Source organism: Trachurus japonicus, chromosome 17 (genome assembly GCF_045865225.1).
Source record: "Trachurus japonicus isolate A0001 chromosome 17, Traja_1.0".
NCBI classification, from domain to species: domain Eukaryota; kingdom Metazoa; phylum Chordata; class Actinopteri; order Carangiformes; family Carangidae; genus Trachurus; species Trachurus japonicus.
Window position 1 is genome coordinate 37,755,168 of NC_140923.1, and position 13,101 is coordinate 37,768,268.

Consider the following 13,101-nt stretch of genomic DNA (forward strand, 5'->3'; position numbering starts at 1 on the left):
GTGTGTGTGTGTTTTATCTATTTAAATCCTGTTCTGTTTGTGTGTCTGCGATTCCTACTCAGTCACACAAAGTTACTACACAATCAATAAATAAATGCTGAAGCAGGCAGGAACGTACTGAAGAGGTATTTGTGTGAAGTGCTTGTATACGATGACCAGTCTGACCAGTAGAAGATTGGAGCTCTTGCTGCTGCACTGTTTACTGCCATTAACAGCACTTTGCCACCGGGTAAGAAAAGGCGGGATTTTACTGTACAACCCCTCTCCCCCCTCCTCCCATAAAGAAAAACACCTTCCTGTGCCGAGGCGTGTCGTCTCACATGTATGTTTTGTATGTGCGCTCTAACTGTGTGAGTGTTAGATAACAACGCGGCCACTCGGCCAGTAGCATTCACAGTAACTACAGACCCTTTTCCATTTGAATCCAGCTGGAAACCACAAAGGCTTCTTCATTCTTGCATTAGCCACAATGCTAAAAGTGCAATTTCTTTATTAATTATTTAATCTTTATATCCTAATATTTGTCTTTTTTCCCTCTTTGATCGTGTTCACCAATTTCTTTTTGTGTTTTAGTGTAGACAGCACTTCAACCACTGTTAACTGATTTCTTACAAAGCTAATGAAGATAGAGGCAAACAGTTCAATTCCACCTCACAAATATACTGTATTTACTTTGACTTTCTGTCATTGTAAAGAAAGTTTGCTCAAAAAAAAGGTAATTTTCTGCATCTATCACCAAGTGACAATTCAAAGCCTTTTCTTTTTTCTTTTTTCTTTTTTCTTTATCTTGCCAACTTTAAATACAAAATAGTGCAGAGTCATCAGTGGTTGAAGCTTTCCAAATATTTTGGAAAAAACATTTAGCCTAATTCTGCTCATCTGACAAGATATACAAGGTAGAACTTGTAGTTCTTGCTTTTATTACTTTTTTCCTCTTTCTGCTGATGTGGACTCTGATAATTGTGGCTGTTGTCTACTTAGTGCTTGTTGACTATGATGGAAAGGAAAGTAGGCTACTGCTGACTTATGGCAGTGCTTACACACAGTTTCTCCCGAGATGTCTTGAAATGGAAAAGGGCCTTTAGCTACCGGCAGACTTAACCACTAACAGTCACTGAAATCAACAAGGTCCAAATATGTTCCGCTTGCTAAACCAATACGAGGCGGTGGAGTTAATGCCGCTAGATGATTAAAAAAAATAAAAAATGAAGCAGACTTGACTTATATTGCTCGTTGACTAGCATCATGATCTAGCATGTGAGTGGTGACCACTGGAGTCGTATAGGTCGAAGAGGTTTTGGCCACAAGTAGCTGTACAGCAGTGCAGTGGTATGTCTGAAGATGTGCACGGTGTGACTCCCACCGTTCATCACAGTTGTGTTTTGTCACTGTTAGTAAGCTTATAGGATGATATAAGAGATATACTGTATGTATGCATGTGTATACATATTTATACATACATATACATAAACATACGTGTGTGTGGTGTGTGTGCATGTTTGCAGCCTCTACTACTCTATCTTCGCTAGAACAGCCTGAATAATGTCACTCTGGGGCTGCTGGATTGGTGAACATGCACTCACGGTCCTTCTCCAGATGATGATTTGTGAATGAAAAGCACTGAGCAGCAGGTGTAGAGGACAGGAGCTAGTCTAGAGTGGCTTCAGTCAAGTTTAGAAAACTTGTCGGTGCTGATTTTCCTCTACAGAAGAGACCGCACATGTGCAGTCCTGTATTCTGCCCTCTCTACTCTAAGATGCCCTGAATGAAACAAAGAGGCCATTTCTGATAGAGAAGTTAAAGCTGACAAATAATACAGTCGAGGTATGACAGCAACACTATGTGTGTTTTCCATCTCAGTGTTTTTGTTTGTTTTTCTTCTTTTTGGAATGACATGTTTCTTCCACTTGGAAAAACACTTCTCCTACCCCCAGCTCAAAGCGTCGTCTGGCTCAAAGTAAGTACCCCATCCAACATCATTTGGTTTTTATATCGTCATGTGCCACTGAAAAACAAAAGTTCCTTTTGCTTTTTTTTTTTTTTTTTTTAGTAATCACAATCGTTTGCACTTTTTTATATTAGATTTAACATTAGCTGGAGGGAAAAATGCTTTGTTTTCGTTGGTGTTTCTTTGACATTTCAAGCCGTCGCCCCTCCTTTTGCAGTCTCGACGAAGTAGAGCAATGTACTGCAAACACTTCCTGGTTCACATTCAAGAAACAAAACAACAAAACAGGGACAAAAACGTATGACTTAGTCAACAAATGGCTCAAAATAAGTAAAAATACAAAGAATCTAAAAAGCCTTAAATAGAAACAAATGGATTCAACTACTTCCCAGGGCGCGTGTCCCTGTGAGGGAGGGCTAGGGTCAGCCGAAGCGCTCTCTGACCAACATCATCAGTTTCTTCTTGCCCTTGTAGATCTGTTTCAGGTTGTCTATGAACTGATCGAACTGAATGTGGCCGTCCTGTGCCAGCAGGAAAGTCACCCTTGCTTTGCTCAGGAACTCTATGAACTCTCCGTAGTGCCGCGGACTGATGTGCGTCAGTCGAGAGTGCGTGGTGTTGATGTACGCCGAGATCGTGGCGTCCAGGAGCTGCCGCAGCGGCGCCTTGTCCGTCGACATCAGCTTCCCAGAGTTCCTTCTCCCGGGGATGCCGGCGAGGCCCGGCGCCGTCATGGTGCACCGCCGCAGGATGTCGGACAGCACCGTGGCGCAGTGCACGCTCTTCACCACCAGGGGGATGATGGCCGCCAGCTCGTTTTTCCCCAAAGAGTGACTCAGCGCGCAGGCCCAGAGCACGTCGTTGATGGCCGGGTGCGTGTCCTGGTTGTACGCCAGGTTCAGGTGGGTCATGGCGAGGGAGGCCAGTTTGAACGAGCGCAGCGGGTATCCTCTGTGCTCCATGTACCTGGCGATGGTGAACAGCTGGGAGTAGGTCATCCCCGTGGACGCCGCGTCGATCACGATCTGGTAGGCCGTCTCGAAGGCGATGTGGTCCTTCTCGCAGAGCGTCAGGGCCGACAGGGCGCAGTTCTGGGGGTCCTTCATGGCGCACTGCAGGGCCAGGGTCCGGGCGCAGCTGGCCAGCTCCTCGCGCTGCGGGTAGTCCAGGCTGAGGCGCAGGATGGTGTTGTGGGACATGACGGTGGCCGCCACGATGCTGGTGGCCTCGGTCGGTGTGAAGAGGGTGTACCAGCTCTGTAAGATGCTGACCAACGCCCGCAGACCTGGGGAGGACAGAAACAGAAACTTAACATTCTGAGGTCGGTGTGTTTATTGTCTGATAGTACTGGTCAGACTTTTCTGAAACTTATTCGAGGCTTTTTAACCCGTAAGTCACGACTTCAAGTCACCAGTTACAGGTTTGTAGCGTTCCAGGCAAGTTACGAGTTACAACTGGGAGCTGGGAGTAGATCGATCTAGTACGAGTTCACAGGTGGGAAGTTACGAGTTTGACTGTACGTTCCAACGGGTAACCATGGGAACAGGTCGGAAAAACACGAGTTACGGGTTGCCCGGAACGCACCATAAACCTGAGCTTTTATTAAAGGTCCCATATATCACACCTTTAAAAATTATATAATTGGGTCGGTGTTTAGCTCTGTTGGTAGAGTAGCTGCCCCATGTGTTGAGGCTACAGTCTTCACTGCAGATGGCCCCAGTTTGAATCCCGCATCAAGTGGCCCTTTCTCTCGACTGTATTTTCCATTAAAGACGAAAAAGCCCCCAAAGAATATACTTAAACAAACAAAACAAAAAAAGATATAAGCCAAAAACCATCTCAGTGTAGTTTTACATCTTCTCTCTGGAGTATCTATCTCTTGTAACAAAGAACAAGAAGCCAATCAGAAGAGGCCCTATGAGCTGTTCTAAAAATGTCACTGTAACACTCCAGAGAAACCAAATCCTCCAGGTGACTGCTCTGTTGTGACATCACAAATTTACAGAAGCCCTCACAGCTCATATTGAGGCTCAGTTTGTAAACACAGGTTGTGTCCGTTTCTCTGTGGACTCAACACTTTAATTCACTTTCTGTGTATTATATACATTCAAATCACATGAAAATTATAATTCATAATTTATACTGGACGGGACCTTTAATTGTATTTAAATTGCATTAAAGGTCCCATCTGGGTGGGGTGTGTGTAGTAAAAGCATCACATACCAACTTCAGTGGCACAGGTAACCAGCCAGCGAACCATCTCTCTCCTTCTCCAGTTGAGCGTGGACAGAGTCATCCTCATCACCTGGAAAACACAGACACACAGTGAGGTTTCCTGCTTTGTTTAATTAAATGGGGAAGTCATTACATGTACAATATTTAAGTATTTTCTTATTAACTTTGAAAGGATTTACCCATTTAAAAACGCAACGCAACCATGAGCTTGACATGCAGCTGTCAGCATTTAGAAGCCAGCACCACATCACACCACACAGTGATGAAAGACGCATCCTAAGTATGTTCATAATTACACACAACTAATTGTAACTCTTCCATTTTGAGAACTTTATTAGCAGTTCTGTGGACAGGAATTCTGCCCAGACTGGATCTACCAGGAGGAGGAGGCGGGTGAAGCTGCAGTTACACTGCTGCTGTGATGATGTGAAGATTTTTTGTGTTTACTGTGGAACCCAAAAGGCTCAATTATGTGGTTTCTTGTCATCAACAAACGGTTAAGACTCTGTGTGATGTTTTCTCTCTTAATTTGTAGCGAGGCTGTGGAGGACTGCAGAGATGATGAGTTCAAAGAAACTGTTGCATGTCCTGACCAGCACTGATTCTTTTTTCTTTTTTTTGATATACAGTATATAATGATTTATGAAAACTATCGACTGGCCTGCTCTCTCTCTCACACAAACACACATAAACACACACAGTACCTGCAGTCCTAGCTCCAGGGCCACATTGAGCAGGGTTATATCCGGGGGGTTGTCTGCGGGAGTGGCTATCTTAAAGGCGTCCTGGGCCAGTTTGAAGATTAAGGAAGAGGAGTGGATGTTTTTCTGGATGGCCTCCAGTACTGTCCGCAACCTCAACATGTCACCTGCAGACAAAAAGTGGGAACCGTAGACTAAGATCTTGATGCTCAAATACCAGTGAAAGGTAAGGATGGAAGCACGTGTCAGAACATTGCAGCTAGGACTATGCCGAGTGACGGTACCTTTAGCAGCAGTTAGCATGGTGGAGGCCAGCTCGCACTGCTGCGACTCCAGGTGTCCCAGTGTGAACCAGCGTGGGTATCTGCTGGGGACTATGGAGATACCGTGGTGAGGGTGGCCCACGTCCTCGGAGCCAGCTGACGACTCCAGCACTGGCAGCCTGAATGGAAACAAACAAGTTTTAACATGTCTTCAGTTAATGTCATCATGGATTAAGATGTTTAAATGTCAATTAATATATAAAGACTGAGAGTGAGGTGTGAAGATCTATGCTCTCATATCTTGCTAATAATGTGAATAAGCATTTCCCAAAATGCTATCATTATCGATTATAGTAGTTTTTAGCCACACTGGTAAATCCCTAACATAAAGTAATCCACCACCACCACAATGCACTGAAGCCTCTACTACCTTTTAATAAAGGTATGTATGATAATACATCTGATACAGGATATAAATCCTCTACATCAGACTCAAGATAATAACAACATACAATCACAAATATATCCATAAAAACTTCAACAATCCATACATAATATCACTTGAATACAATAAATAATTCAAAGATCATCTCCCACAATACCTCAAAACAAAACAAAACAAAACAAAATCCAAGTCTGCAAAAGTCACAACCTTGCTTTATAATTTAAAAAGTCCTTATTTGACCAGAAATTATCTATTCTATTTTTAAAGGAATTTACTGATGGAGCTCTGGAAGCTCATCCTATACTCTTACAGCCCCAAAAAATGTTTTCTTTTGTCAGAACGACACATTTTTTTAAGGAGTTTTTAAGGAGTTCCCTCTTAGTTCATACCTATTATTCCAGAAGCTGACAAAATAATGTATACTTTTTTTCTCAGTACACATTAATTTACTGAGTGCAGTCTAACACTATAATCTGAAAAGCACTGCAGCTTTCCCATAGCTTGGTGTTTCATCTCTACATAGTTTATATACCTTTACTGTGTGTACCTAATAACATACATTAGTGTGTGATTTTGACAGGATGCGCCAAATTGTCTTGAGTGCAAAAAACAATTTTTACATAGTTAAGAGAAGAGCAACCTCAAAACGATTTGTCTTTGTCTATCTATTAATTTATTATTATTAGTTCCTGTACTTCCTCTCTTTGTCAATTTCTTCTGCTAATTTAGCAGGGTTCAGCAATGGCTTTCAGCATTCACACGCATTTTTCTTATGGAAATGCCTTTTCTAGTTTTTTTTCACTTTCTATTGTCCTGTCATTTCATTTTTACTTTGCCACCTTGTGGATATTGACTTTTTTTTGGTTGGATTTTATCTTGTTAGTTGGTAACTGTAACTTTGTTCCTGAAAAAAATCAAAACTAAAACATTAAAAAAAGATGACATACAGCCAAGCTTAATGTTGACTCCGACCATCATCATTGACATAGACGTACATTACATTATAACGCAGTGCACTTCCTGACCTCATTGCGCGGAGAGCCACCTTGTAGGCCAGGTCCGTGTCGTGTGGCAGCAGGGCGGAGAAGAGGTACTTGGCGAAGGTGTGCATGGGAACGCTCTCCCTGTGGATGACCTCACCCAGACCGCTGAAGGGGCCGGCTGGACCCAGACAAACAAAATGTTTCATGTTTAGCAACATCTTTAAAAAAAAACATCGGAGCACACAGTATCCCAGAGAGCTTTTGGGGCGCCGTACCATCTAGCAGCTGTATGGCCTGTTTCCGAAGAGTCTGAACCAGGAGATCGTCCAGCTCCAGCTCTTGAAGTTTTGCGACAATCTGTTCCTCGTTACGACAGACCTACGACAAATTCACAACACGTGTTATTCATTGCGACTGCACAGAAAATGGTGTTTGACCATAAACGGGGAAGATGTGCTTAAATGTTAGGAGCTAAACTAATCATAGCCTGGATTTCCAGTATATATAAGCATTTATTATCAACAGACAACACACACAACAACCTGAGATCCTTTGATTAGACCGGTTTAATTAAGAGTAAAAACTAAACTGACTTGACTTGCTTTGAAGTGTAAATACCCTTTAAGAAGGGATTTTGAGTTAGAGGTATTATCAGAGTAGAGCAGTGTACATTAATTCCTCTCACTCTTCAGTCTGTGTGTATGTATTGTCAGAGTACACGACAGAAAGTGTTTTTCTTTCTGCTGCTGATCCAGTGAGAGGCGCTTTCATTTGGGGGCTTTTATATGCAATTCTTGTCTAAAACATTAATGTTTTCGCTGATTTCCATGACATTAACAAAGGTCTGAGGCGACCGCGTTAAGCACTTTAAAGCAGATTACCACTCGCACAAAGAAATGTTCCATGGGTTGATTCTAATTCACAGTGAACTTAAGTACTGTGACTTTCTGCCTGTTTTTTTTTTCTTTCCCAGGGAACAAACTGATGTGACCTTTTCTCCCTGTTTGCGCGGAAAGTGCTTCACACAGACATTTAATTATAGTGATTTTCTATCATGACGATGTTGTCGACAACACACAAATTTTTAATATGCAACAAGCTAGAGATGTAGTTCACTTTGCGTCTGCCAAGCAGCCCAAATATAACTGTGTTCTCTTTCAGGAAATACTACCAAAAAAAAATCATATAGCTAACTCAGGATATTATTACCACAAATTATAAATGTGACTGTATTTCAGAAATACCACACCTTGTCCTGAGCATACAGGCCCTCAGGCATTATCCTCTGCTGGCCCATGCCCATCAGAGCCACCTCTAAGGCCAGAGTCAGGTAGGACTCCCCTCCGTCTGGACTCCCCCACACGGGTACGTGGTGGTAGACCGGAGGTCTGGGTTCTCCTTCTGAAACAAGGAGAGAAAAACAGTTACAGTGAGCTCTGAGGGGTGGATTCATTATGTTCCAGTTAATGTCCGCTGTGCTGGTGGTGTACAAAGTCCAAGTGAGTGCAAAACAAATCATCTGTTTAAATTAAACACAAAGAATAAAGGTCATGAAGGTTGAGGGTTTTTGTATATCTTAGTATGTGAAGCCAAAATGATGGCTACTATCCACAAGTTTCCGAACGTCAAAAACGTAAGCCGGTTTTGCTCTTCCGGTGGAATTTAGTTTACGTGTCCATGGTTTCAGTAGTCGCGTTAAATACATGGATCTTTTTTTTTTCAATAAAAAATCTGTAAAACGCATGGATCATCACACCAGCTTTTAACAATGGATATCACACAAATTGACATCCGTGTTAAAAGCCAGCGTTAATCGATCCATGCGTTTGCTGCAACTATGACAACGACTGAAAACCATGGAAACGTAAAGGTACAATTCCACCAAAACCAGCAAAACCGGCTTCCAGTTTTGACCATAGATGACGTTCGGAAACTTGTGGATAATAAAGATGGACACTACGCGTCACTATGTGCACTAGTGTTTTTCACCAAAATGACACTGTGACTAAATAATAATATAAAAAAACAAAACAAAAAAAAAACATACAGTCCTGTGTTAACTGAACTGGAATGAGACTTGAGGTTTTGACAGTGATCAGTTTTCACTCATCATGCGCCTGAGGCTCCCCGCTCTCAGAGGAGGGATCGAATGAAACACACAGGAAACTGCCCAAAAAGTAGCTCAAATTCTCTAAGTGCCTTAAATCAATTTAATAAATAAAATGTTGTCCAGCTGGGTGGAGGATTATCAAATATGGAACACTAAGCTTCACTGTAACCAACACAGTCATCATTCATGTATTTTTTTTTTACGTGGAAGGAGAACAGTAGCCGTTTCTTACAGAGGAGGTCACTTCAGGATGAGTAACATCACCACTAGTTCCTCCTGCGCTGTATTGTGCATAATAATACGCATGCTTTAAGAAACTGTGGCGCCCATATGCCTTAAATCAAACGGAGATTATCCAGGGAAGTCTGAAGTCTGCATGACCAGGGAGTGATTAAAGCTGCGTGTGATTTAATAGAAATGTGGGATTCATGACAGGCTGTGTTCACAAATCTTAAGATGGCCGCTCACCCTACACCAGCACTTGACAACTATAACTGAGAACAGATGCCACCAGAGCCTCAGCTGTTGATTGGTGCCCATTTGTTCTTCCCCCCCACCCCCCCACACAACCACCCCATCATTCTGCTTAAATCCCCTCCCAGCAACAGATCCCCCTCAATCCTGTTTATCCTGTGTGTGTGTGTATGTGTGTGCGCGCTCAAATGTGTGTGTGCAAATCTAGGGAAATGTGGAAACTGGTTTTACAGACTTAACCCGGGTAGTAGCTCTGGTTTTTGTTTTGTTTTTCTCTTTTGTACTTCTGCTGGCTGTTTATTGGTCCATTTAAAAAGATCAGCGAGAAATTTGTGTTCTGATTGGCTGACACACGGTCTGGGTCCAACCCCCCCCCCCCCCCCGCTCCTCCTTTTGACAGATGTTCCCAGCTGTCTTCCATTGGGAAATAAAGCATGGTGACCAGAGCTACACACACACACAAAATAATCATACCACTCTCCTCAAATTCCCAAAACAACAGAAGACAATCAGTCACTCTTTCTCCAACGCTCACACACACACACACACACACACACACACACACACACACACACACACACACACACACACACACACACACACACACACCACACACACACACCACACACACACACACACACACACACACACACACACACACACACACACACACACACACACACACACACACACACACACACACACACACACACACACACACACACACACACACACACACACACACACACACACACACACACACACACAAATGAGTGTGCCAGTGGTCAGTGCATTGTTTGAACTGACAATAGTTCCCTGTAGCCTGGTAACAATAGGAAAACCAAACCCCAATTCAAAAAAAAAAGCCCTGGGCAGGGTGAGAAATGCAAATGGTGATGGATTCTATATATACACACACCACACACACACACACAAAAAGAGTGTGTTGTAAATGAGCAGGGTGTTGCAGGCTGATTCATTCATGCTCTGCTTGTTTATGGCCGTCTGCAGCACAATAGCGCCTGGTCCTGATATGAGAACACGGAGTCTGTTGTGTGGTGAGTCACTGCTGGTGGGTCCCATCACCTCTGCTCAACCCCGCTGCATCAGCTGGTCAACAGTCAGTGGCAGGAGCTGCACCTCCTGTTTGTAAAACAAGCTCTTTGATGAACATATTGTTTGGGTGAGGAGGAGACTGGAAGGCGTTTCATTGGTCGACTGTGTGTGTATTTTGCTGAGGTACAAACTAAGGCTTTGGTTTAGTGGACAGAGGTGCAGCTTAGAACCACCGTGATGCCAGTGCAGCAGTGGACAAAGAGAGGATGGATGATTCCAATATTGATATATATAACCATGTAATTGTTTGCATTAGTAATTACTTTTTTCTATAAAGAAGATCAAACATTTGCTCAATAAAGTGTCTGAATTTTTTCCTAGAGCTCAAAATGACACCTTTACCTTTTTATGTAGTATTGTATAAATTAAACCCTATTAAAACATAAGGTTCTCGCATTGATACTGAATGATGTTACAGCTAAACTGCCTTTGGCTCGTTTACATGTAATTTCTGCGTACACTGTAAAAACAGATCAAATTATTTTTTTCCGAACAACGTTTTCATGTGGCAGCTTCAGGACACTTGGGTCAGTATGGATGAGCAGTATGGAGGTATTTGGATGTTTCATAGTGTGTGTTTTGGACAATTCAAAAGTGAGCTCTATCCACCACCATTATATGAAAATCCGTTGTCAGCCGGACCCCCCCTGGAACTCCAAAAGCGTTTTGATGACTCCGAAAATTCTCCGAACCCTTCCTTGGCATGACGGTGAGAAGAAAATTGGTGAATTATCGATTTTGGGTGAAGTATTCCTTTAAGTTGTTCAATGGTGTTTACCATTATAAAATAGCCTACTGAGAATGCATCATACATTATGGTTACTGTTATTTATAAATGGAAAAATGCATTCCATGCGTTTGACGGCTTGTGATATTAAACATCTGGTTTATCTTCAAAGATGAGGATATTCCATGAAGTTAAACGTCGTCTTATTTCTATATTTCTATTCTGACAACCAATGGCACACAGCATTTCTGTTCTGATTATGATCTCACCTGTCTCCCTTCTACTTGTTCCATTATAATTTAAGTTATCTGAATATAATTTTATAAAAGCTTTAAAGTGTTTTCAGTCTTGCCACCTCTACTTCTCATTTCCCGTCTCTAACAAATGAATGAATTAGCTCGGACCAACACAATGATTCTAACATATAATGGAAGCATAGTAAATGAAGGCTATTTCAGCTTTGCTCACCACGTCAACACCAGAAGTGGCGCGAGAATGAATTGAAAGCTTCACTTAACATTTTAGCCCCTCTGGTCAAGAGTTTGTACAGAACAAAGAGAAATCACGGCATGATTCAAGATGCCGACTGCTTTCTGTGCCCAAAACTCAATTCATGACAACCCCCCCTTCCTAAGACCATGTTGAGACCTTGAAACACTTTATAAATGCAAGACAGGAACAGGCTGTACCTGCAGGAGGTCGCTCCACATGCAAAAGATACATGAGTGCTAAAAGATCTTGTGGAGGCAAAAAATGATGAAAAACTCTATATTGAAAAGGATAAAGAGAAGTATGTCTTTGTTCAGTACCTCCAGTGTCCATGCTGCTGTCGTCGTCCACGCGGCACGTTTCGGTGAGTGTGGTGAACAGGCAGCCGATGGGGTCTAAGGGATGACCCACCCAGCCCTCCAGGTTGGTGGTGGAGGTCACGCCCCTCTGGAGGAGCTCTGACAGAGGCAGAGAGGAGGGAGGAGTCAGACCTGGGTGTCATGACTTGTTTTACATGGCTACGGTAAAACAAACACAACACAGTGTGTGTGTGTGTGTGTGTGTGTGTGTGTGTTCGTATACCTTTCTTTTGGTGTTTGTAGATGTCCATCTGTCTCTGCTGTTGGAGGCGGAGCGTGTTGATGATGGCGACCGCCAATCGCAGGGCTTCCCTGGAGTAACCGTGGGAACGCAGGGCGTCAACGCGAGCGCATGCTGTCGGGACGTGGTCTGTGAGGTGGGACAGGGAGACGAGGTTGCGTCAGGACAGATTTCCCCTCATGAGACACACACGTACTTCACTACAGGCAGTTACAGATGTGTATTTTTCTTCCAAAGTTTTTCTCTCACTCCCTCAGTAACAGACACAAAAACACACACTGTGAGACACAGAATGCAGTTAGAAACGGCACAGACACACTCCCTCTCCCTCTCACACACACACACACACACAGTGCAGTCTCAGCAGAACGCCAGTGTGTGTCTGATAGCTGGCTTAAGTTGCAGAATCTGACAGATCTTAGCTGGAAGCTGCTTACTGCAGATACTGGCCTCAATATCAGCAGAATTACTCTGTGTGTGTGTGTGTGTGTGTGTGTGTGTGCGTGTGTGCGTGTTAGGTCAGCTTTCAGTGGAATTAAACATTGTGTGTATATGGAGGTGCCACAGAAACACTATCACTTCTGTAAATTAACTTTTTTTTCCCTATATACTGTATATTGTATAGGATGTGAGTGTGCGTGTTAAGAGTATTATTTGAATACTGTATATCATTTGCCATAATGAATCAGGAGAGATGTGTTCTCTTACACACTGCAGCATGCAAATGATGCAATAAGGAAACGTGTGCATTAGGATTTTACCCAGCCAGAGTGGTAGACCCTGAGGGTTGAACAGCAGACTCTCTCCCTCCCTCTGGTAGGACGGAGACATGTAGTAGTCGCTGCTGATGATCCTCTGCAGGTGGCTGTCCTGCCAGTGGAGGTCACAGGCCTCCACGGCCCGGCTGAACACCGTCCTCCTCGGCCTGGACAGAGAGTCTGAGGAAGACCAGACACAAGTTTGTCTCATGTTAGATGAATTCGGATGAGTATTTATATCTAGACCACACT

General features: G+C 43.2%; 1 protein-coding gene across 1 annotated transcript in view; it reads right to left on the reverse strand.

Moving 5' to 3' along the window:
- Positions 1-1,862: 1,862 nt before the first annotated feature.
- zswim5 (zinc finger, SWIM-type containing 5) overlaps positions 1,863-13,101 on the reverse strand; it is a 67,477-nt gene continuing 56,238 nt past the window's right edge. Inside the window, exons 7-16 of the mRNA XM_085806001.1 lie at positions 12,853-13,029; positions 12,074-12,220; positions 11,812-11,949; positions 7,825-7,976; positions 6,851-6,953; positions 6,618-6,753; positions 5,169-5,326; positions 4,888-5,051; positions 4,172-4,253; positions 1,863-3,233 (exon numbers count right to left, since the gene is read on the reverse strand). Coding sequence (XP_085662127.1) covers positions 2,371-3,233; positions 4,172-4,253; positions 4,888-5,051; positions 5,169-5,326; positions 6,618-6,753; positions 6,851-6,953; positions 7,825-7,976; positions 11,812-11,949; positions 12,074-12,220; positions 12,853-13,029 — 2,120 coding nt within the window. The 3' untranslated portion in view covers positions 1,863-2,370. The remainder of the gene's footprint in view (positions 3,234-4,171; positions 4,254-4,887; positions 5,052-5,168; positions 5,327-6,617; positions 6,754-6,850; positions 6,954-7,824; positions 7,977-11,811; positions 11,950-12,073; positions 12,221-12,852; positions 13,030-13,101) is intronic.